General features: G+C 46.9%; 1 protein-coding gene across 1 annotated transcript in view; it reads right to left on the bottom strand.

Moving 5' to 3' along the window:
* Window positions 1–241: 241 nt before the first annotated feature.
* Window positions 242–23,580, bottom strand: part of PAX5 (paired box 5) — a 115,774-nt gene continuing 92,435 nt past the window's right edge. Inside the window, exons 8-9 of the mRNA XM_040091040.1 lie at window positions 7,824–7,910; window positions 242–373 (exon numbers count right to left, since the gene is read on the bottom strand). Of these exons, the coding sequence (XP_039946974.1) occupies window positions 297–373; window positions 7,824–7,910 (164 nt within the window). The 3' untranslated portion in view covers window positions 242–296. The remainder of the gene's footprint in view (window positions 374–7,823; window positions 7,911–23,580) is intronic.

Genomic DNA, 23,580 nt, shown 5'->3' with positions numbered 1-23,580 from the left:
CGATTAAAGCAGTAGCCAGCCGGCTGCAAAGAACATGAAGCTACCACACATTTTTGACCACACAGAGCTTCAGGAGTACCACTTCCTCCTGTTTCTCTCTTTGATTCGGGACCCAACCAGATTTAAGAGTACAATAATCAGTTCAACAAGCTTAAAGAGCAAGATTTCAATTATCATGTTCCTACTAGGTAATTTCTCCTTCCCTTTTGGAGTGGCTGGCATGGTGGCAGCAAGATGACTCGTCACGGTTGTCCCAGACGTGCGTGCTGTCAGTGCCGATGCCCTGAGCTCCGGTGTCAGTGGCGGTCATAGGCAGCAGCAGCGGCTGGTGCGGCTGCTCCACGGGCGGTGGTGCTGTAGTAGTAGGGGGAGCCTGTGAGAGATGACACCACTGTGAGGAAGACAAAGGTGGAAGGGTGCCAGCTTGCAGTGTTCTGACAATGGGTGTTAGAGAGCTCTCCAGCCAAAGCTTCAATAAAGGCTGGGTAAATAGAATGAAAATTGCATTCATGCATTTGGCATGAGAAGGACGTTACTACTGCTTTGCATTGCTGCTTGCTGTTTGATACCTCCTTCCATTCCTTCACTCAAAACATCAACTTCATTTACTTCATCAAAGAAGTTAATTACTTTTCAGAACAGAAAGTCAAGATATTCCAACCCATATATACTACCATACTCTGACTTCTTTGATTTTCCCCCTCCTTTTAAAAGGAGGAGGTTGAACTCCAAAGCATTCAAAGTATTTCAATGAAAGCATTTGTTTGCCAAGAAAAGGTCTGAAAAATATTGGGGAAGATTCTCTGCTCTGCAGGGCTAAGCACTGGTAGCTAGGATGATTATCCAAGGATCACCAGGAACCTGGACTATTTGTTTGAATGAGGAAGAGTTTTTGACTGGTATCCAGAGGAATTTCAGTCTATCCAGCCAGCACCAGTTTTAAGAAACCTTCCAAGCACACCTGCAATTAAACCAACTCCAATCCCTCCTAAGAAGGATGTTTTCTCTCTTCAAGGTGCTACCAGTTTGGTCTGCAAGTCACAAGTTTCACATGCATGGGATGTAAGGCACATCACAGTGTGGAAGAGGCGCCCTGGAAGGACTCATACTCAGCTACATGCATCTGAGATTATAAGGGAGGTTTGGATAAGCAACAATGAGCCAATGAGAGTAGCAACAATGAGCCAATGAGAGTAACAACTCTGGGCTATTCAAGGCTTTAGGGTTTGTCTTCATGAGTGGCCCTGTCTGAGAGCTGCCTTCCATCCTAAGCTCCCTGCCTTCAACACACATAGGACAGCAGTCTGTCAGACATCATTCCTTCACAGCCTTGGATATGACTTGCCACAGAGGCAGTGACTTCTGCTGCTTCAGTGACACAGAGGAGCTGGCTGGGAAAAGGTGATGCCACCAGAACCCAGTGGGGACTGTGGACCCCTTAGGAAAGCATCAGCGACAGTGAAGCCAAAGGTGCATTTTTTGATTGGTAATTTCCCATCCCAGACTCTGGCAAACAGTGATCCTGCAGGTCCAATGGTTGCCCAGCCCCTGGGCATAGCCTGAGTGTGGCAGTTCCCCAAATGTTCTACCACCATGGCCCTGCACACCCTCTGGAGCTAGAAGGAGAACCCAGCTGGCATGCTGCATGACCCAGCAGTGCTGTTGGTAACATGCTCTGTGCTGAGCCAAAAGCCTTCCCCTCTGGGAGGCTGGAGAACCTCCTGCCGTCTCCTCTTATTGTACAGCCTCCAGGTGAAAGCTTTGCTGTTCACTCCAAAATTATCTGAGTGATTACTTGAGGGGAAAGCCCAAGCACAGAGTAAGAATCACACAGCCAGACTCTTAAGCGGAAGCTCAGAGAAAGTCACTGTTAACCACTGGCAAAGTGCAGGGCTACCTCACTGCTCTGGGTCCGACAGGATCAACCTGACAGGCAAGCCCAGCTGTTACTTCTAGACTGCTTTTTTCCAGAGTGCCACATTAGGAGATCAGCTCAGGCTTCATTACCAGCCTCCAGCTTTTCATTTCCATGGGAGTACAAGCTATTGCATCCAAAAAAACAGAGCGCAGGCAGCATTTGCTCTCACCCAGTGTGTACAATACTTAGCACAGTCGGTCAGAAAAGAAAACTTCATCATGATCAGTGTCCTACCACAGCATGTGGCACTCTGCTTCTGCAACCCTGAGGGGTTGGAAACAGAGGGCTTCAGCTACTGCACAGTGCTGTGGCAAAACAGGCACTAATACGCAGCGTGTGGGTCTGTGCTGTCCTTGGTTGCATCCTTAGTGACCCAGACAACCAAAATCAGACAAACCCATTGCAAAGGGCTGGGTTTAAACAAAGTAAAGCAATCTTCAGGAGTGTGGTTGTAGCTAACTAGAAAGCTAACTAGAAAACTAGAAAGTTTTACTGCACACAAGAATAATTCAAGAGAGTCCATTAAATCAATGGCCAGGATAAATACTTGCAAAGATGTCCATATACAAACTCCTAGGCAGGAGCCAATCTGACCTAGGTTTATTTACCAAAAGTTTAAAAATTTTAAGCCACAGCTAACGGTGTTAAAGCAGATCTCTTCAGCAGATCATTCCATTTATGTTAGCAGAAGTGTAGTCTTGTGTTATCTGCTGAGGGCACCATAACTGCTGTCCTGGGCTGGGCAGATAGTCCTCTTCCAGGTAACTAACATCAGGTTAAGGAACCCCAGCCTCAGGAACTATATTTCCTGGAGAATACTGGAAAGCTCCAGAAGGGCAGGGAAAGCCATTCTCATGGGTAGCCAAAAATTAAATACCGTATACTTCATATCCCAGCCTCAAGCTATTGAAAGCACAGAAACCTTCCTTGGTCAAACTGGCCACTCTTGAATGAGCAAAGGCATAAGTTAAGAGCTCATCAGACTTTGAAATGTACATACCATGTCTAACTGGGGTTTTGGGGATGTTCTTTGGTTGGGGCTGCTCTTTTGGGGGTACCCAGTTTGCTGGCCCATGTCCCCTCATGGCCAATCCAGCTGCACAGATGTCCTTGGGGATAATGGCAGGCAGTACCTTGAGGTAAAACAGTTCATAGGCCACTGAAGAGCCAGGTGGAACTGCTGTCCTCACCCATCACAGCACCAGGAGGTCACTGTGAAGCAGGCAGTGGTGGTGGTCAGGAGAGATCCCAGTCCCCACAGGCACTAGCACTAACCATGGCAGCTCAGCTCAGGCAGAGGGGTGAAAAACACACAGGAGGGCTCCAGCAGCACAAACAATTTCACCAACTCAGGAGCAGTGTGTAGGTCCCACCAGAGCTGAATGCAGTACTTTCTGAGGTTTTGGGGTAAATGGGGTCTTTTGGGGGTCAGAGCCTTTTTCTTCCCACTCTCTCTTCCTCCACTGCTGTTCTGACTCAGTGCAGCTGCAAAAAGCCCTATATTTCTCCCATGCATTCCAAAGCCCTTATATTTCTCTCAAGTTAGATTTTGCCAGTTTGCCTTTCAGCTGTGCAATCAAAGAAGCTTGTATTTAAAGTGAAAAATGAAACCACTCACTCTTCCTGTCACCATGCCCCCATCCAGAACAGACTAGTCCATCCTTCTGTCATTTTTCCTTTCTAATTCATACTATCATCAATTTATTTCTTGACACAGTCATTTCTAGTGCCTACTTGTTCTCTAATCTTTCCACAGAATCCCACAGAGGAATTGAATCTAATCCTAATTGAGAGGCTTCAAACCCTGCCCTTGCATGATGCCTTGCCAGCACTGGCAGACATGGCACTGCAATGGCAATGCAGCCAAACCCTCCCAACCAGCATACAGGGACCTCACCTGTGTGAGCAGGGACACTGCATCAAATAGAACTCACAGTGAGCAGGATTGAGCCAAATGTTACAAGCCAGCATAAAACTGATTGTTTTTCTTCATTAGACAAGTGTTGCTGTTATCTGCCCTTAGCATGCACATGTTGAGCTGATCCTATGCTGGTGTGCACCAGTATGTGCCAACAGTAATGGTCTGAGCCCTACACATGCATGTTTGCCTCCCATGCACTCATGCATGTGCTTCTGTATACATCCCTGCACTGTACTGCTTGCAGGTCATTTGCAGGACAATGTGGGGAAAAAAAGAAAAAAACCCTGATGTTCCTTCCCTCAGCTCTTTGTCTGGCTTTGAGATGGAGACACCCACTCCAGCCACTAAACCAAACCACAGAAGTGGCCAGGGTTTATGTCCTCTTGCCAGTACATACCTCCAGGAACTTGGGGTCTGTCCTCACTCTTGCTGTGGTTGAGGTGAGACTGAGTCATCCCCCACAGCAAAATCTATCATGTCTCTGACACCAAGAGAAGTGTGGGTGCCATCAGGGCTGATGCAGAATGCAAGAGCATGAAGACACTGAAAAGCTACAGCAGATAACTGACTTCTTCTGCCCCTGCTTCTGTTGACCATTCTGGAGGACCATGGCTTGATCGTCTGCACTTCCCCAGGAGCCATGGGGCACAGCACTCGAGACTGCCCCGGAGAGAGGGAAGCACAGCCCCCATCTGCACTGGTTTCATGACAGCTGGGGCAGAAGAGGCTTGGTGCCTGGTGCAGGGAAGAGAGAAGCACCAAAGCAAGGGCAGAGCAGACAGTAGGGAATGATGAGTAGCTGGTGCTCTGCTGGGGCCAGACAACCAATCTCCAGTGTCTGCATGAATATGGTTGTACCTTCCACTGAAGACAATACACCCCTCTCTGCTGCTCCACACCTACAGGGCAAAGACTGGGGAATAAAAACCAAAGCTTTCTCACGATTCTTATCTCTCTCTCTTTACTCTCCCCCAAACATAAATTTTCAATCCAAGTATCCTTTCCTCCACTTGCAAATCATGGCATTTTTCCTTTTAGCTCCTCTTTCACAGGTCTCAGACTTGTGTGATTGCTGTGGTGCAATTCTTCCTTGCCAGCACAGGGAATTAATTGAATGTAGGTGCTGCTAAGTGCTTACAGTATTACACTTTCATCTCAGTGAAAGGAGCAGGACTTTGTAAAACAAACTGTGTCAGGCAATGTACCAGTCCTGATTAATTTTGTCAAGGTTTCTGCTCTGAGGCCGATACTGCCAGAGCTTGTTCTCAGGAGAGAATTACTAAATGCACTCACGTATACTCCTGAGAGGAGTGGAAGCATCCTGGATATAGTTCAAATTAACCTATTCTCCACTGCATGTGCCCAGGCTCATCACACAGCACTTTCTGGGTGTGCAAGGAGACTTGGGGCAGGTTTTAAGGGCCCTGCCACAGACTCCTCCTTGTCCTAAATTACCAGTGAGATTAGCAGACACTAGGGAGAAGGGATTGCAGGATCAGGCTTCCAGTGACAAAGGTAGAGCTGTGGATAAGAAGGATCTCTGCAAGGCACAGGAGACATCTGACCCACACCGTGGCTGATTGCAGACACATTCTTGATCAGATCATACCACTGTACTTGGACCTATCCGTGGTCAGACAAGGGGATTCCCTCTCCAGAAAACGCCAGTCTCCCCCAGTTCTGTGACCAGACTGAAATGAAATGGTAAATTCATCTTTAGGGCTTGCTGCAGAATGAAAACTCACGGGTTTTTTGTTTGTTGGTTGGGTGTGGGTTTTGTTTGTTTGTTTGTTTGTTTGTTTTCTTTTTTTTTTTTTTTTTTTTTTTTCTTTTTTCTTTTTTCTTTTTTCTTTTTTATTTTTTCTTTTTTCTTTTTTATTTTTTCTTTTTTAATGTTGAAACAAATTATATTGAAGAGGACAAAAATAAGGAAGTCAAGATTACATATTTTACATTTTCCAACATAAAAAAAGGGGAAATAATCAGCATTGACATTATAGCATGAAACACTTCAATCTCAAGAAAGCTGCAGTTTCTGGAAAAATATTATAGCCTCTGATTCTTCTTGCCCTTGCCTCATTTAAACACATGTTCACAGCATGCTGCTGAGTAAATACTGCTGAAGAAATCCTCTCCAGCCTGAGAACGAGCTTTGCTGTGAGGAGCACACTATCCCTGTAACTGCCCATATGTTGAAGATGAGTTGGAATTTGCCCCCCAAATGCATGATCCAAAAAGGAAATGAGAAAAAGAGGATGAATGCAGAAAAAAGGGAATGGCACAGGTAAAAGGTCCTGGCAAAAAACAGTTGGTCTCATGACCAGCCTCTGTTTAAAGTCTTCTGCTGACCCAGACCTACCCATCTCCAGCATCTTCAGGGCATCACAGGGACGTACCTTGCCCAGCACCCTGGACAGCATGCTCAGAGCTGGTGTAGGCCCATCATCTCAAATAAGGAGCTCAGCAGGCCATGGGTGCAACCTGCTGCTGACAGAATGGAAGGGCCACTGCCCACGCCTGTGGGGATGCTCAAGAATGGCTTTGGGATGGCTCCAGATAGTGTGCACACCCTCCTCATGGAGGATATCCACAGGCAGGAACATAGTAAACAGCCCAAGAGCCTCTTGAAAAGCCCTGTCTTCATGCAGAAAAGCAGGATGAGAGCTGGGTTGTCATTTATTTTTAGTATCATGCCAATTTCTTCAACACTCTGGAAGGAGAATTTAAAAGTTACGCAAAACCTGGCTTCCCAGGCCTATCCATGATGCAGAGCATTGCTGAAGCAGCTTCCCTGATTCAAAAGGAGTTGCAAAATAAGAAATAAAGAAAGCATGGTGTATGCTCTTGGCTCTGGCAAAAGCATCTTCCCCACTCTGCTTAACCAAAATTCTGCCAGCACCACTGGCTGTGGCCATGGAAACAGTAGGTTTGAGCACAGGGACTCCCCTGGCTTTGTGCAGCTATGCCCATCCATATTAACTGAAGATCTGTCTGTTGATTTATGATGGAAGCGCTAACAAACCCTTAAATGTGGCACAGCAAATAACAGCATTATACCAGCACCATGGCATGAGAGGCAGAGGCTGCCTATTGCTCCCAAAGGATTTGTTTAAGGACAAGAACCATGATGAATACAGCCTGGGTGGTTCAATTACATGGGGACTCAATTACTTAAAACAAAGAAAGTGGATGAAAAAAGTATGACAAAAATTCAAAATTATTTCGCTGCTGGAGGTCACATATAACAGCCCTGTCATCCATAAATCTGGAAATCTCTAAGGCATGCTACTCCTGTGTTGAGAGATGACAATTAATTGGTATTTTACTTACCTCATCCATGCAAATTATGCAGGGAAAAAATCTAATTACTGCATGCTACATGTATATAAGGTCAAAGTGGGCCAGCTTTTGACGGGGTGTAAAATGGATTATGTTTATCCTTCACATGAGGGCCATGATCCTGCAGGAGTTACAGGGTTTCTGTCTCCCATTGCTCCTAGGGACCATGCTGGCATCCGTGAGGCTGTACCAGTGGTCCCTTGCTGAGGAGAGATGGAGTGGGCATGCATACAACTGGGAAGCAAACACGACACTAGATCAGGGACAAATGCAAAGCAAATGCGCGAGCAAGCAACGATGGCACAGGAAGCAGTGGAGCTTACAATTGGATATTAGCACACTGGCACCACAAGTTTTGTCTGAACAGGGACCTTTACCCTCAAAAAAATGGTGACCCTGCTTTCCAGCAATACACTATGTCTTTGGAAGGATTTTTATCAGAAGCAGGAAGACAAGATGTTTAGGCTAGGTCTTCTTGTTCGGTAAAGGGATTTAAGAGCAATCATGCACCCCAGTGGAGACCTGCAGTCCCATTCTGGGTTTAAGCATGACTGAGGACAAGCTGGGAGATATTCTGCCCGCCCCAGGGCTGGGCAAACACTGCACATCTTGCACTGATCTCGCAAGACAGGGGCAAACACTTACCCAGGAGTCCAGGGTTGGGAAACCTCCAGGAGTCGTTGTATGTTGAATATTGTGGATGGCTGTACGGGCTTCCAGAAAACTCGCTCCCTAAGTTAAAGAGACAAAGAATAAAAGGTCATTTGATTTGGGATGACAGTTACCATTCTGGGGTAAAGGGGCTGTCCACTGTGTGCTCTGCTCCACTGACAGCCACAGTAAAAGCTCTAGTGGACACTCTGCCTTGAGGAAGGGGAATATGGGTGGGTAAATTATTAAGTAGATGGGTGCAGACATATTTTATGTGTCTTTTTTGTGCTGCAGCCCAGGCCCCCTGAACCTGCTGCAGGAGCAAGGAAACGGGGAAGGCTGGATAAACCTCTGGGACACACTGATGGGGCTGGCCTTTGCCTCTCCAGCCGTACAGGACTCAGGGTGATAAGCATAATACAAGGACAGGGCTGTCCAGATACAGTCTCTGCTGCAGGAGAGGATGAACCAGCCAATTTTTAGATATTGGATACCCTTCATGGAGAACATGGTCATGGTCCCAGATATTTCTCCAATACTGTAAGGAGTTGGAGATGAGACATTTGCATCAGTTTCAGATGGATTTGAGCCCTCCAGACAAAGGCACAAAAAGGCTTGAAAAATTACAGCTATTTATCTCATCATCAGCTCCAGTTCTTCCCATCTTTTCTCTTCACATGTCACCTGCTTCATACTTCAGCTGCAAGCTCTTTAGAACAGAGCCATGCACCATGGGGCTCTGACCTGGCCCCTCCGCCACACAAATACCAATGCTGCTGCTGTTTTATTAGGAAATGTTCCTTGAATTACAGATTTCCTCCTCTCTCTCTTTCTTCCTCCTTCCCTTCATCCTCTCCCACTCGTAAATATATAAAAGCACAGCACAGCACATCACAGCAGGAGAAAGGGTATGTTTCCTAAGGCAAGATTTGAGGGATGACAGGCCGCAGCAGATGCTTGCCATGACCTTTGCCTGCTTTGGTCCTTGGCATTGGTATAGCCACGACCCCATACCCAGAAGCTGCCATAATCCCAGCTAGGCAGTGGCCCCCTGACACCGTGTCCTGAGCACCTCAGGCTCAGCACCTCTGTCCCATACAATCCATAGACCCAACCTGGAGACCACATCTGGGTCCCCTGGCCAGTGGGTGGCCAGGGTTTAGGCCATCTGCTGGCACACTGGCCCTAGGGAAGAGGGGATAATGTCACCGAAACACAGGGTAAGTCCAGGATGGCTTGATCTCCACATGATTCTGCTTCAGGGAAAAAAAGCTGCCTCTCCGCCTGCATTGCAAGATGAACAGACTGAGTGTGCTGACAGCAGGACCAGCTCATCACTAGTCTGCTACAGGAAGTTTCTGTTAGCATCTCTTCCTTGTTTCTTTTCTGCATCCCTTTGGATCCATGAGACTACATTTACCAGGACAACCTACTCTCTCTCCCCAACACAGCTTCCACAGAGAGAAGGTACCAAGTCTGCAGCAGCAAGCACTTCCAAACTCAGCACACCTTGTTGTGCCAACACAAGCTCAGAGTAGGTTTTCCTTATTGCCTCTAAGGAATGGCATTGATTCACCCTGAGCTACGAAAAATTGTTTCAAACCTTTCTTCCCAGGGTTGGGAAGGTACACAGTACCTACAACTCTTCTCTGCTCCTGTCCCTATAGATGATGGATGACTTCAATGCCTGACGGTTACCTCTGTCAGAGTCCTCATTCTAAAAGAGTAAGGCACAGCAAAGTTGACAATGCCCAAAGAGATGTTAGGAGCTACTTGACATACTGCAGCCACTGACAAGAGCATCCCCATTGTCTTCCACCAGTCAGGGATCCATCTCTCTCCTGCAGGACATGGCAGCTCCTGTCTGGTCCTTCCTGCCTGTGCATCACCACAATTGAGGCTACTGTCTCACCCAGAGTCCTTCCTGATTCTTCCCTGCTTCTATAACCCCTGGGCTTCCAGCTCATCTCTGGCCCAGACCTGCATTGGTGTTTTCCCAAGCCTGCAGAGCACACAGACAGCCTTTCTGGGAACTTCACTTGTGAGAGTCATCATGTTTCCTAGTCCTGAAGTCATGGTGACATTCTCCTGGCAATCTGTGGCACACAGAAATCCTTTCATCCTGTGGGTGCCTCTTCTACAGGAAGGCTGTAACACACCACGTTCCCCAGGGGTTGCATTTCTTCCTCTCCACAGGGAAGTGAGATTTTCAAAGGTTTAGCCCTGGTTCAGTTGCACAAAACAGCTGTGCTGTCTGACTGACACAACACACAAAAGCAGATGAGACTGAGTCTTGCTGCTGCATCCTCCCTGAGAGCTGTGCAGTGCAGGGACAGAGGAACAAAGTGGACAGGACAGCAGGACAGACATAGATCCCTGTTGAGGGCTGTTCGCACAGAGTGCACAGAAGAGCTTGTCCTGTTCTTCGTGCACTAGCAGCAGCCCAGGCTTGAAATAAAGCTCCCAGTAAGCTGTTGCATGCCTGCAAGAGCTTCATCCCAAGGGGGAGCATTCTCCCCTTGGATGACACAACACCTCATTTTCCGCTGTCCCAGCACTCTCCTCCTCTCCCTCGATCCCCTCCTCCCTCCCTCCCTCCCTCCCCTCTCCTATTTTCCTGGAGCTGCACATACCCAGTCCATTCCATGCTGATGCTGTGCATGCCATGGAGTGGGCAGCAGCACTTTCCAAACGTTTATCACTGCTGCAGCAGGGCTGTGGGTGGGAATGGGCTGACATTTCATTGTTTCATCCTCTCCTGTCTTGCCCTCCTCCCCCACCATCCCCACTGCCCTCCTCCCCACACTCACACACAGACACACATCGTGGACCCTCTCTGGGGGATGCTCCAGTGCCTGTCAGGCTGAGGCTTCCAATTCTCTGTTTTTTATGCCTCAGTGGTCAGGGTGTCAAGCTCCTGCAGTACAGACCAGCCAGAAGCTCGAGGAGTCACTGAGCACCATCAGCTCAGTGACAGTATTGCTTGCTTCTTAACATACTCTGCATATCCATCAGCCTTGCCGGGGGAGGGGGGGAGGGGGGAATACCGAGAGAGAGAGGGGGAGAGAGAGAGAGAGAGAGAGAGAGAGAGAAGTAGGGCAAGTAGGAAAATGAGAGGAAAGAAACATGAAAGAAGGGAGGGGAAAAGGAGAAGAGGGGGAGAAAATCTTAAGCCCTGTTATTACCACCATAGGACTTGGGCAGACAAATGGTACAGCCATAAGTGAAACTAAGCCAGATGAATGAACACTGCATGACTGCCTCACAAATTTCACCAGATATTCCAAGGTCCATCAACTACACTTCTTGACAGCACTTCTTAGCAGACAGCCCTCACCCCATTCAAAAACAAACACCACGGATCAGCCATCCAAGGATGCACACACGCACAGCATGTCGTGCACACTGACTGCCGCAGCATGAGGAAAGGGTGGGAATCAGACACATCCCTCCTTCACGTGAAATAGTAAGCTTCCTCCTCAGTAGTTCTCACCTCACTGAAACACAAAGACACAAAACAAAGGACTCCTGCCAGAGTTAGTTCACCTCTGCCACAAATCTGACTCTACACTCCACATACGGCTGTAGCCCAAAAGGGGTCAGACACTTCCATCACCCTGCCAGAAGAAGAGGTAAGGAGGGGAAAGAACAAAGACTGATTCCCAATAACACTGCTGCTACAAGCCAGTGGCAAGCCCTGGGATATGCATTCCACCCTGAGAGAGTGGGACGGAGATAGACAGTTGGATGGTAGTGGATGGATCTTCTGAGGCTGCAAAACAGTAATGTCCACTCTGCAGCATTTTTTCTCTGGGGACTGTCAGCTCATGTTTACCAGTCTTCTTGGTTTTGAGGTAAGCTTCCTGAAAATTTTCTTTCTGATTTGTGGAGAAACTGAAAAGCATGAGTGTAAAAATCTCAAGAACAAAGAAATGAATGAAAAATATCACCACGTTTTTCACACTGCTGTGGCTTTAGAGAACTGCTGCTGCAGGGAATGGGATGGATGCAGGTACATCCATATATCAGTACCGGGCACAGGGCAGGAGGATAACAGAAAACTTTCTGCCCTGCAGAAAGGCAGAAGGGTGTCAAAGCGTGGCCAGCTCTTACAGAAGAGCCCATGTTCAGCCCAGGTGTGGAAACTTCCCAGGATGGAAGAAGCCTGACCATTGTCATTGCACTACACCATAAAACATGCAGAGTACCTGGCTGCAGCCCTATGAAGCACAGGAGTCTTGGGACTGTGTGACAACACCAGCAGAAAACAGCAGATCAGACAAACATTATTGTACTGGTACTTTTGGACTGAAAAGCAGAATTTGAGCAAATAACCTCATGATTATTAATCTGCATGAATTAGAAGCTCTGGAGCTAGTACAGCTCAACAAGAATGCTGGAGGTTAATTTTTGGGGTTGTTTTTCCTTCTTTCTCTCAGGGAATTTTCTCCCTTTTGCTGCCTCAGAGATGATAACTACGATACTTAGACAAAAGATGTGGCTGGGAGGAGGAGGAGGAGGGAGAAGGGTGCAGTTTGCTACCATCTCTTGGCTGGGGCGATTTCTCTTGGGAAATACGAAGATACTACAAGATTTTGGCTGGGGAGTGTGGGGCCGGGCTCTGCCTTAGCTCACTCGCCCACTCTCAGGATCAGAGGGGGTACAGTTGTGGTCTTGATGCCGGTCTGCTGCTGTGGGAAGAATTTGCCACCACCGCAGAGTTCTGTCCTTCACTGCTTCTCCTTACCTTTGGTAAGCCTTTGCTTGTAGGAGCAGCTGTTGAACTGGGACCTTTTCAACACTGGAAAAGACCCTCACCATCTGCTCAGGTGCCTCTGGGGAAAATCTGAGACTCCAGAGGGAGCATCTCCCAGCTGTCTCCAGGAGCCCAGCTGCCACTGTTTGTGCCCCGCTGCTTTCTGCCACTGCTTCAGGCTTCGTGCTACACTTTACCCAACACCCTGGGTATGCCCAGACCTCCACAGCTCCTGGCCTGGCTTTGGAGAGATTTCGCTACACTTTGTTTTGCCACCCCAGATGTGCTCACCTCTGCTGTTCCAGCCTGAGGTTCCTGCTACAGTTCATTTCACCAGCCAGTGGGGCACTGAAAGTGGCTGCTCCCCATCAGTTTGCCAAGGAAGCCCCTTTTCTGGAAGCCCCTTTTCTATCTCTTCTGCTGCCTCACCCGCCATTACCCGTGCGGACAGATGCGGCCAAGCTGGTACGACAGCGCACAGCGCCCCCTGCAGGCGCGGAGGAATCATCGCACCTCCCTGCCCGGCCCGGAGCCAGCAGCGCCCCTGCCGGCCGTGCCTGGAACTGCACCAAAAGGGAAGGGGCCTGCGGCTGAGAGAAGCCTGTGGTTGGATTTCTGGTTTTGCCTGTTTGTTGGTGCTGATGTTGTTGATTGTTTGCCTTGTTTTGTGCATATATGTATGTATATGTATGTATGTATGTATGTATGTATGTATGTATTTTAGTAAAAAACTGCTATTACTTTTCCTGTATCTTTGCCTAACAGCCTGTCATTTCAAAGTTAAAATACTTTGCAGGGTATGAGGTCGTATTTTCCATTCCAAGGGAGGGTCCCGCCTACCTTGGCAGGCACCTGCCTTTCAAACCAAGACAAAAAGCCAGATACATGCAGACAGACACAGGTTTGGACACTTTCTGCTGAGTTTTCTCAGGCACCGGGTTTCTGCACAAGCATTTGGGACATGGACAAGCCATCAGGAACACGGAGGTAAATGCTTGTAACAGTTACTAGTAATATAACATGCAGGTGACGGATCTGCGGGCAATACAACATGCAGGTGATGCAATGTGTCTTCCCCCCTGCCACAGCCATGTGACAGCTCCCAGCTGTCACCAAACAGGGAGAGTGACCATGACCTGGCAGCTGTGCCATCCCTCCTGCCAGAGTTGTTGCAGTCGTTGGTTTCTCCACTAGTGTTCACTGCTGGGCGTTTTTGTTAACCAAGCTCTGCACTTAGGACAACATGTTACTCATCCCTTCCATTTGGCAAGGAATTAAAACAAAACAGGAGAATCAGTATTCAATAAACACAATGGCTTAAGAGACAAGAACAGCCGACTGAGGGACAAAATGCAGAGTTAGGCCAGAGCAGCAACATCCTTAGCACTCCTGGGGTGTTTGGGTAAGTTTAAAAACAATCTACTGTATTTTTCCCTAGGTTGTTTTCATGCAGACAAACCCACTTCCCTGTTAGTCCAAACTCCTGGTGCCTCTACCTTTCCCTTCTACCAAGGGATCTTACTGTAACTTTTAAAAATTAACATTCTCATGACTTTTATTTGTTTTCTATCATTTTATTTTGAGGAAGTAATCACATGGATCATAAATTTCTTCAGTGAATTCCAATAACAATCATTACCCTGGTAAGCAAAGACATGCTTGACTGCATGGGGAGCAGGCATAAGCACTGCACTGAGCCGTGTGTTCACACCCACACATCACTGGCTGACTCTGTGAGGCAGCAGCTATCCAAACACAGCATGGAAATCTGTTACATCAGAGTTCTGCCTGCCACTAGGCCTGCCATTGCCTGAACTGGAGGATATAAATTAAAGCTTCTCGTCACCCTGGGCCAAAACCACCCTAGAGATAGGTTCATGATCCAGCAGCTCAGGCAGCATCCCACATAACATCAGAGGGACAAACAACTGTGGGGAACCCTGAAGGGGAGGAAAAGGGTCTGGGCTCTCAGCAGAGAAGAACAACATGGTTTTACCTCAGGAACATGAACTTTCCTCTCCACACCAAGCCATTGCAATGGATTAGGGTGAGAGAGAATGAGGTTTGCAGTCGTGTCTGTGAAGCTGTGTATCTGAAGCTCACAGGACTCATTACTTTAGAAGTTTTCCCCATGAACAGGAGAGCTAGGAAAAACCTTTCAGCTGATGCTCCATGCAAAAAAATATGCTGGTTTACATCACTAACATATTTTTGACAGTTTGTGACAATACAAACAAAATTCTTCTGTGAGGGTCATGGATTTGTTTGTTTGTTTTTTAATCTGTTGTTTTCCAAATAAATATTTTCCTTTTAAATTCAGAGAAATACTGAATTTTCAAATTGAGTTCAGTGAGACTAAAAAAGAGAAAACTCAACCAAAAATTTCAATGGTAAAATAACCCTGCCTCTGAAAAGACGAACTGCACCTTTGAAGAAAAGTCCACAGTAATTTTTATTGTTGGTTTTTGTTTTGATTGAATCTTGGACTTTTGTCTAATTTCAACATTCATTAGCAAACAGCAAGATCAAAGATTGGTCTAGACATTGGTCTAATCTATCAGTTACATTTAACCTGGAGGAGTAGCAACTCAGGGCATGCCACAGGCTAACCACCAGTCATCTGCCAAATATTCTCCTGGCCCCTCACCTGCTCTTTATGCAGAAGTCCCACAGGAGGAAGAAAATGGTTCACTCTGCTTTTGGCTCTGCAGACCAACCACACTTTGTTGCTAACTTGCCTCCTCTAGACCATGGCTAGCTAGCCTACATGCTACAGAAGTGCCAAAAAATGGGGGAAATTACCAAACTACAGCTCTACTGTAACAAAGCAGGTATTTCAGAAAAGGTTCCCCTGGGGAAGAAGCTGAGCTGAGGAAAATAACAGTATATCTAGCAAAAGCCTTCCATGGTTCACCCAGTTTGTCTCAATGAAGATACTCAAGGTCATAACCAGCTAACATCCAGGACAAGCCGGTGGGATTCACAGATGAATCTTTGAAGGATAGGCCTGGAGAATTTTCCCAAGATTGATTCAAGAAACTATACCAGGATCAATGACACGTCCAATATGTGGCCATGGATGCTGAGCCAGACCCCCCTTGGAAGGATCAGGCAGCCTGGGGGGCCAATACACCCCTTTCAAATGCCACTCTTGTGCCCATTCCTTCAAGCAATGCATACTCCACCCCAAAAAGATGTATCTTCACTCTGAGCAGAGTCACATGTGATGGCAGCCCCCTGAGCTTACATGGTACTTGGGCTAGCATGGGTTGTGGTGGGAAAAGCCTTTAATAAAAAGAAATGTTTTTCAAGGGGGCTGAAAGATGTCATTTTGGAAAACCTCTACAATTAGTAGTTTCAAAAAAAGGAAGCTGCTTTTCAACACACCTGAGATCCTCTGCATCTGAATGGGAAGCTGGTCTACTCATTGAACCTGCACTTACCTGGCATTGTATCCAGCAATCTATTTATTGTCACAGGAAAGAAGTGAAAAAAGCATTAATAATGGAAAAATGGAAATGCTTACTGATGATTAATATCCCACCCCTAGCCTTTTTTATTCTGATGATGGAATTGAAAATAATAGATTTCAGCAAAACAACAGCCCTCACAAATGTTTTTGAATTAAAACTTTTTTTACACAGAAAAAAACCTTCACTTGTTGATCTTAAATGAAAACAAACCCTGACAAAAAGTGAGTCCTCAGAGCAGTAAGCATTTTATCCATGTTCTTTCAACACAACATGACAAAATTACATCGAACATTTCATCCACCTTTAGCCAAGACAGAGTGTCTGGAGCTGTGATGTGCTGCAACAGTCAGGCGTACCCCGAGACGTTGGCATTCACAGGCTCCTAGGTAGTGCCACTAATCTGTATTATTAATTAACATTCTGCCTCTAGGAAGAACTGTCAGAAAATGCGGCAATAACTGTTAATTACAGGGCTAGTGGTATAAGCCAGACTCTGCTTTGGCCGCTGAGCACCTGCAATGCCCTCCTTAAACAAATCTGAACAAACAGAGGAATACTTTTTTTTGTTAGAAATGTTTTCTTTCCTAAAAGCAGGAAGAACAATCCACTTTTCTTTTTCCCCAAGAAGTTACAATATATACATTTATATAAATATACAAAATTATACACTTCATGTTCATTTACCTACACTATCACAGCAATACAGCTGGATGCCACCTGAATGCTGGGGACAAAACCCAGGGTCTGCTCCCATAGCAGGTGGGGTATTGCATACAGAGCCTCTGGCAAGGGGACCAGGCAGTCTTTTCCTGGGATGTCAGGGACTGCAGCAGCAAGGGTGCACGTACAGAAACACACCCCAGATATAAGGACAGACACACACACACACTAACAAAGACCCGCCAACATGGACACACAGATGTGTGCATGCTCCTTATATATGCAGGCTTGTAAATCCACTGACAAATCTGCTGTAAGTGAATCAACAGATAACTTATAATCATCTATGACCCCTCATACACTCAACAAAAGCACATCCAGTCCATGTCTATCCCACCTTGCAATCACTGATTAACCCTTCAGAGAGCGGCTGAGGCTCAGCCATCCCCCAAATTTTCACACATGTGTTTTTAAAATTAAATTAGCCCCTACTTTGGCTAATGGTTCCTTTACATCAGCCAAGGAGAAGTTTATCACAGTTGTGCTTGGAAGGCACTCGGTCACAGAGAGCATCTCTCCAAAGTTCTCAGTCCCATCAAGACTGCCAGTTGACTTCTAATGAAGGTTGTATATAATTCTGTGATCACTCAGTTTTGCCAGTCTTTCTCCCTCATTTTGTCTTTACATTAGCCAACACTGGTCAAAGATATAGTATTTTAACGGTTCTGAGTGGGCTGTCATATTGTAAGAAAACAGTAACATGCAGATTTTTGTAACAGTACTGCATTTCCGAGAAGCTACAAGGCACAGAAATCCCATCAATGACTAATGAGTTGTGGGTTAAGGTGGACGTACCTTGCTGAGAAGTCACTGTAGTATTCTCGACCCGTGCTGCCTGCCATAAAATTTTAATGCTGCTTCTGACATATTTATGAAATACCTCACCTAGTCTTTGCAGGATGACAAAAAGATTTACATCCGCAATTACTGCAAGCACATAGGTTTTAGCTATGCACTTTAAACTTTTGTACACAAAGGTATTTAACTTTAATACAACAAAGGTAGGTGGTGCCACAGAGCAACCATATTGGAACTGCATTAGGAGAGATTTATTTCTCGATACCAGAGGACAATTGCCCAGCTCATCTGAATATAGGATGGCATTGCAATTAATTGCAATGAGGGGTCTGCCCCTTCCCTCTCTCAGCTGCCCCTGTAGAGTCATCTCCCCTCTCCACCAGCCACTGGCATGCAGACTCTTGGAATCTCAGGTGGACCTAGCAGCAAGAAGCTGCACTGCCGACAGTGGTATCAAGATCAGCAAGCCACACACGGCATGTGCAGAGCCTCTGTACCACTGCTGCCAGATATGGGGCTGGGAATATTCTGCTGCTCTGCCCAGTTGCTCCATCTGCTCATACCAGACTGTCTCTCCTTAAGCCTGGTCTGTGGGGCTGCTGCAACCCTCTCAAAGCCCCCTTGCACCTTGTACAGAGTACATGTGAGTAGCAAAAGGTGGATGAAGGACACAGAGAGAATGCAGAGCATCAAGTACACAAGGGGGCAGGATAGATGAGGGTCACAGAGCAGACAAGGGACATGTGGCAGATGAGCAGCACAGAGTGGACAAGTGGCACAGAGTGGACAAGGGTCATGGAGTGGACAAGCAGGACAGGGGATCCATCCATGCAGAATGTCACTCCGTGCCTATGTGCCTAGGCACTCCCGACCTGCGCAGAAGTAGCCCTGTAGCACTTTAGGGTAGGCACCGCTTCACCTTTTTTGCTCCAGACTGACCAGTTTGGTAGTGCAGGTGGCATGAAAGGGTAAACAATTGACTCAGAATACTTAAGTTTTGCTATATGGTTTCTTCCCAAATTGGTGACAAAGGTCAAATAAAGTACCTTGTGGGATTAAATTCTCTGAGCTTGGCAGCAGAAATATTGCACTTCGTTCAGGTGAAAACATTTCACTCCATGCTTTATCCTGACATGAGCCTTTTCTGCAATTTCAGCCTTCTAATGACACTGCAATGTGTGGTTACTTCCAGGAAAGACAAATAATTTAGCTCATAGCAGAAGAAGATATAAGGTTACAAGCCACAGTAATATAGACTGCAAACATTGTAAAGCCTGGAAATTAAGCATTTTGGTAGCTTGACACATGCACATTGCTGCTGACATGGAAAGTGTCTTCAATTATATTCCAATGCAGGTGTGGGAACATGGGCAGGAAAGCATGTGCATGACTGAAGAAGCATTCCAACATCCTCCCACATCAGCACAATCTCAGCCATTCCTCTTGTGCCCCAGTCCCTGGTGACTGTGTCAGACCCCATCATGGACTGGCCATAGCTCACCTGGGACTGGGACAGCAGCTCCAGGAGAGGGCCAAGTCCTGCCCTTTCCACCAAGGTGGCAGCACTTTTGAGAGATGGAAGAGTCTCTTGCGCTCACCCCCCGTGTGGATGAGCTCTGCAAGCTGAACCACATAGAATCTCAGCATCTCAGCTGTTCTGTAAGACCAGGTTTCCAGCTGGACTGAAGGCTTTATTAAAGACTGGGGCTTTAGCACATTATCAGCATCTGCTTTCCCCACTTTGTCATTGTGGGGAGCTTGTGCAAGCTCTGAAATACAGACACACATCCCCAGAGGAGATGATGTCAGGTCTTCTGACACCAGAGATGATACAAATGAATGCCTGAGTGACAGAAGACAGATTGTTTCTCACTTAATTTCCACCACACTGCTTTGGTTCTACACTACATCCACATTACAGTCATCCTTTAAATGCAGAAAAAAATCTTGTCAACCAGTTTCAGGTCTTGGGGAATGTGGCAGCTCAGTCCTCTGGCATAACGAATGGGACACTGCTGGCAAATGCTTTGTAGCCTAAACGATTTCCAAATAATGTCTGCAGCTGCTTAGCCTGACCTGATCCTGCTGAATCAGCCACAAATGGTACCAAGGAAGAGAAGACACAAGTGGAGAAAGGATGACAGATAGGGAGTCTCCTCCCACACAAAGCAAGTTGATGCTTGAGACATCATGGCTTGTGATGGCACTTGCCCCAGGGAACCCATGACTCCCAAGAGCCCAGTGCACACCTCACCAGGACAAGGCTCCCCATTTAGTCCTGGCATTATGCCTTCTGACATCAGTAAATGTGCAAGAATCAAAGACAAGCTAGCCTGACCTGAGATGGTTCCTTCACCCTGAAGAAAGGTGGTAGGAGAAAAAGATGGGGCTGCACCAACACCCTGTGCCCACACCTTCAACAGACAAAGCAAGCAGGCCTTCTCCCACCTGAGCACTGTTTGTCCCACCATGGATTCTGTGCACACCTCTCCTCATGACTAAAACATCCATCTTGAAGTGGCAGTTACTTGGGACAAACTGTTGGTGGAGTAAAGCACCCAAGACTGACAGGATTTAATGCATCTGCTGCTGAAAGGACATCGAGTCAGTACAAGAGTGCTATTCTTAGTCTATGTAGGAATTGAGGAGGTGACATTTAAACTTCCCAGCTTACTCTGCAGTCAGTACAGTTTCATCCCAAACCTGCTGAGGTCATAAAAGACAGATGACTTATTCTCATCTGAAGTGACCCAGTGCCATATTTGCTGACAGAAACAAATGAACACATACTTCCTTCGAGAGAATCCTCACTTCCCCATGCAGACTGTCCCGCTTCTCCTGGCCCAGAACGTGCACCCCCTGAGTGGAGACACATTCTCAAATTCCTAGTTCCTATATCCCCTGTCCAGGGCTCACACCTGCCTCACACAACTGACCACACAATAGTTTTCCAACAAAAACAAATGGATAGCCTCTGCTTTAAACTGTGTTTTCAGAGGAAATTTCTGCTTTGGAAAAGGGGTAGTTCTTGGAGCACCTTCCTTCATTTTTACTGCATTATGTTATTTTAATTAACAGTTCTCAATTTTGATTTCTTTCTGTTACCCCATTTTATTTCTTTTGCACGGATCACATTATATTGAATAGCACTGCACTGCAATCTATTGTACTGTCTAAGCATTTTCATTTGTTTTTATAAAGTCTCAAGGAATCTAGAAAACCCTGGGAAGAGAATACTTTATTATCAAAGTATTTCATTTCAATTTGTGCCATAGGTATCCGTTCTGAGAACTGGGGTTTACCACAGGGTAGATGTTCTATGTTCAAACAGTCGTAACTGCAAGCAAACACTCCCCAGCAACAATCATAAAGAAGTCAAACCCACCATCTCAGAAAATAAGTCCAGCAAGTAGCAAAAAGACTGAATTAATGAACAACAGCCTGCAAAAGAATGGCTGCAAAGTCTCCCAAAACCTCTACAGGGGTCATCCTCCCACAGCAGAGGGGAGTGCTCAGGGAGCTGGGGATGGTTGGGTTCAGGATCTAGTCTGCTGCATTCCCTTGGCCACAAAAATGCTGGCAGCAGGAGACCTCCCTCTTATTGCAGGACAACTTCTTGACACCTCGAAGCTGGGCAGATATTGAACCCCTGTCACCCTGAGCTAGGCATGGCACACAATGCACACAGAAACCCCACCTGGGGATGGTGTATGAGAAGCCCCCTCTGAGACAAGAATCTCTCAGCAAGAGGTGAATCTCAGCAGGAGGTGGGCTAGCCAAGGTCTAATGCTCAGGAGGAAAGAAAACACATCATCCCTACCCTCACCACATGGAAGCACTGGACAGTTGGGCTGTCGAGCTCAGATGTGATGGGAACACAGACTTTACTCTCCCCGTCACTGTTATCAGCTGCCATGCTGTGTGATACGGCAGGAAAAGAGCAGCCATGTCACATTCCTGCTCATGCACACACCGGGCCAGGAAGTGCTTTCCCCTCTGCTTACTTTGGGGATCTCGGCATTTGCTCATTGTCAAACACAGCTTGTCTGGAAACTACCTGATTGATTTGATGGCTGGTCTGGCTGCTCCACACACCCCACATGTAAGGTCACCTGACACCTGAGCCACAGCTGGGAGCCCTGACAGATGCTGGGCACTTCGCAGGGCTCAAAGCTCCAACAATTTGCTGTTCTCAACCATAACACTTTTGTAATCTCCAATTTGTTAAAGCTCATTGGCAATGCCGTGTGAGGCTTAGAACACTGGGCACTTGAATCATAGAATCACAGAGTCACAGAATAACACAATGGTTTGGGTTGGACAGAACTTTAAAGTTCATGTAGTTCCAACACCTGCCATGGGACTACAACAGGCACTATACCAATTCCACTATCCCAGATTGCTCCAAGCCTCTCCAACCTGGCCTTAGATATTTCCAAGGATGTGGCAGCCACAGCTTCTCTGGGCAATCTGTGCAATATCTTACCACTCTCGTAGCTCTGCTACACTAATCCAAATCAGAATTTTCCAAAATCAGAACTAATGTAGGTGTCATGGCTTTCTAATTACAGTTACCTTATTGTGTTTTCACCAAAGGACAGCTGTCTGTAATGAAGAAACAAGAGCAAACAGGAGTGGAGCCATGAAATGCAGAAGCTGCAGCTGTGTGCCTCACCCTTGGCATGCCACATCTGGCTGGACACCAAGCTGTCACAGCCAGCACATTGGGGGTGCATCACCTGGGCGGCCATTGTCACTGCTGTCTTTGAGAGCCAGCAGAACAATGATATGTTAGCAAACCCTCTGTAAACCTGCTCCTGCCTTTGCAAAGGAGGATTGCAGTCTGCCTGCCCTCTCTACATACAGAGAGAGTGTCCTTAGTGCCCAAAGGAGACCCTGGGAGCTGCCTGAGTAGGGGCAAACTGATCCTGCACATGGTAAACTTAAAATCAGATCCATGTGCCAGGTCCTACACAGCATGGTACTGAGCTTTAACAAATCATTTTTAAATTTCTGGCTCTAGTATTTTGGGGCAGTTTATTGTAGCTGCCAGCATGAGAGAGTTCAAAATTAATGTATTGCAGAGGACAGAAAAATGTTTAGTAACATAGCCTCCCCTTAAAAGAAAAGAAATGCACCATCAAGAAAAGACTTACTAAATTCTCACAATTGCTTTTATAACCACCAATCTTGCTTAAATGTGAGCAGCATGTTGGACCTGTAACACTGAATGATCATTAACAGAGAACCATTCCCAGCTGCCAGGTCTCCCTGTGGGTACCTTGGAGAGGGAATGGTCCCATGGTTCCCTTCTGGGGATGTAGGAGAGCCCTCTGCCACCAGATGCACGCCCCTCTCTCTCCTCCCATTTTCAGGGACCATGGGCAGATATGGGGCAGCAGCATCCCATCACTGCCCAGAGCACCATCCTCTGCAGTGATGCTCCATTGAGCTTCACAGCCACAGACAACCTGTGAGTCTTGGCTAAGGCTCCAGAAGAAATTACCACAAGCCCTGGTTTCCATCCCTCAGTACTGAAAAATCCTAACCTCAACACTCTTTGATCCAAAGAGCAGCTTAACTTGAACACTGGTATCTGAACAGAGCACTCCCCTATCCCAAGGGCAGCATCACTCAAGCTGCTGGAGCCCCAAACCCTGGCACCATCTTAGGGTGGGGAGGGGACAGTTTTGGCATGGAGGTCTGGCTGGAAGACGCACCCCAACCCATAGCCCCCGGTGTCACCACTGCTGGCTGACGAGATAGATGGATTTGACTGAAGGTAGCCAAACTGTCACTCAGGAGGTGCCCCCTCGGTACTCTTCTGGCTGGATCTACTGGAGGATGGGCTTGCCTGAGCCCCTCCTGTCAGGGATTTCAAAGGGAACAAGCAGCTGAATGCGGATCTGACAGCTCGGCCGAATTAGGGCTATTTGCATGCTAATTTCTACCGTGCTTAACTCACAGGCAGACCCAGAGCGAGAGGCAGCCTCTGCGTGCTTGG

The sequence above is a fragment of the Hirundo rustica genome, chromosome Z, assembly GCF_015227805.2.
Source record: "Hirundo rustica isolate bHirRus1 chromosome Z, bHirRus1.pri.v3, whole genome shotgun sequence".
Taxonomy (NCBI): domain Eukaryota; kingdom Metazoa; phylum Chordata; class Aves; order Passeriformes; family Hirundinidae; genus Hirundo; species Hirundo rustica.
Note: the sequence above shows the minus strand (reverse complement) of the source record. Positions and strands in the feature narration are given on the sequence as shown.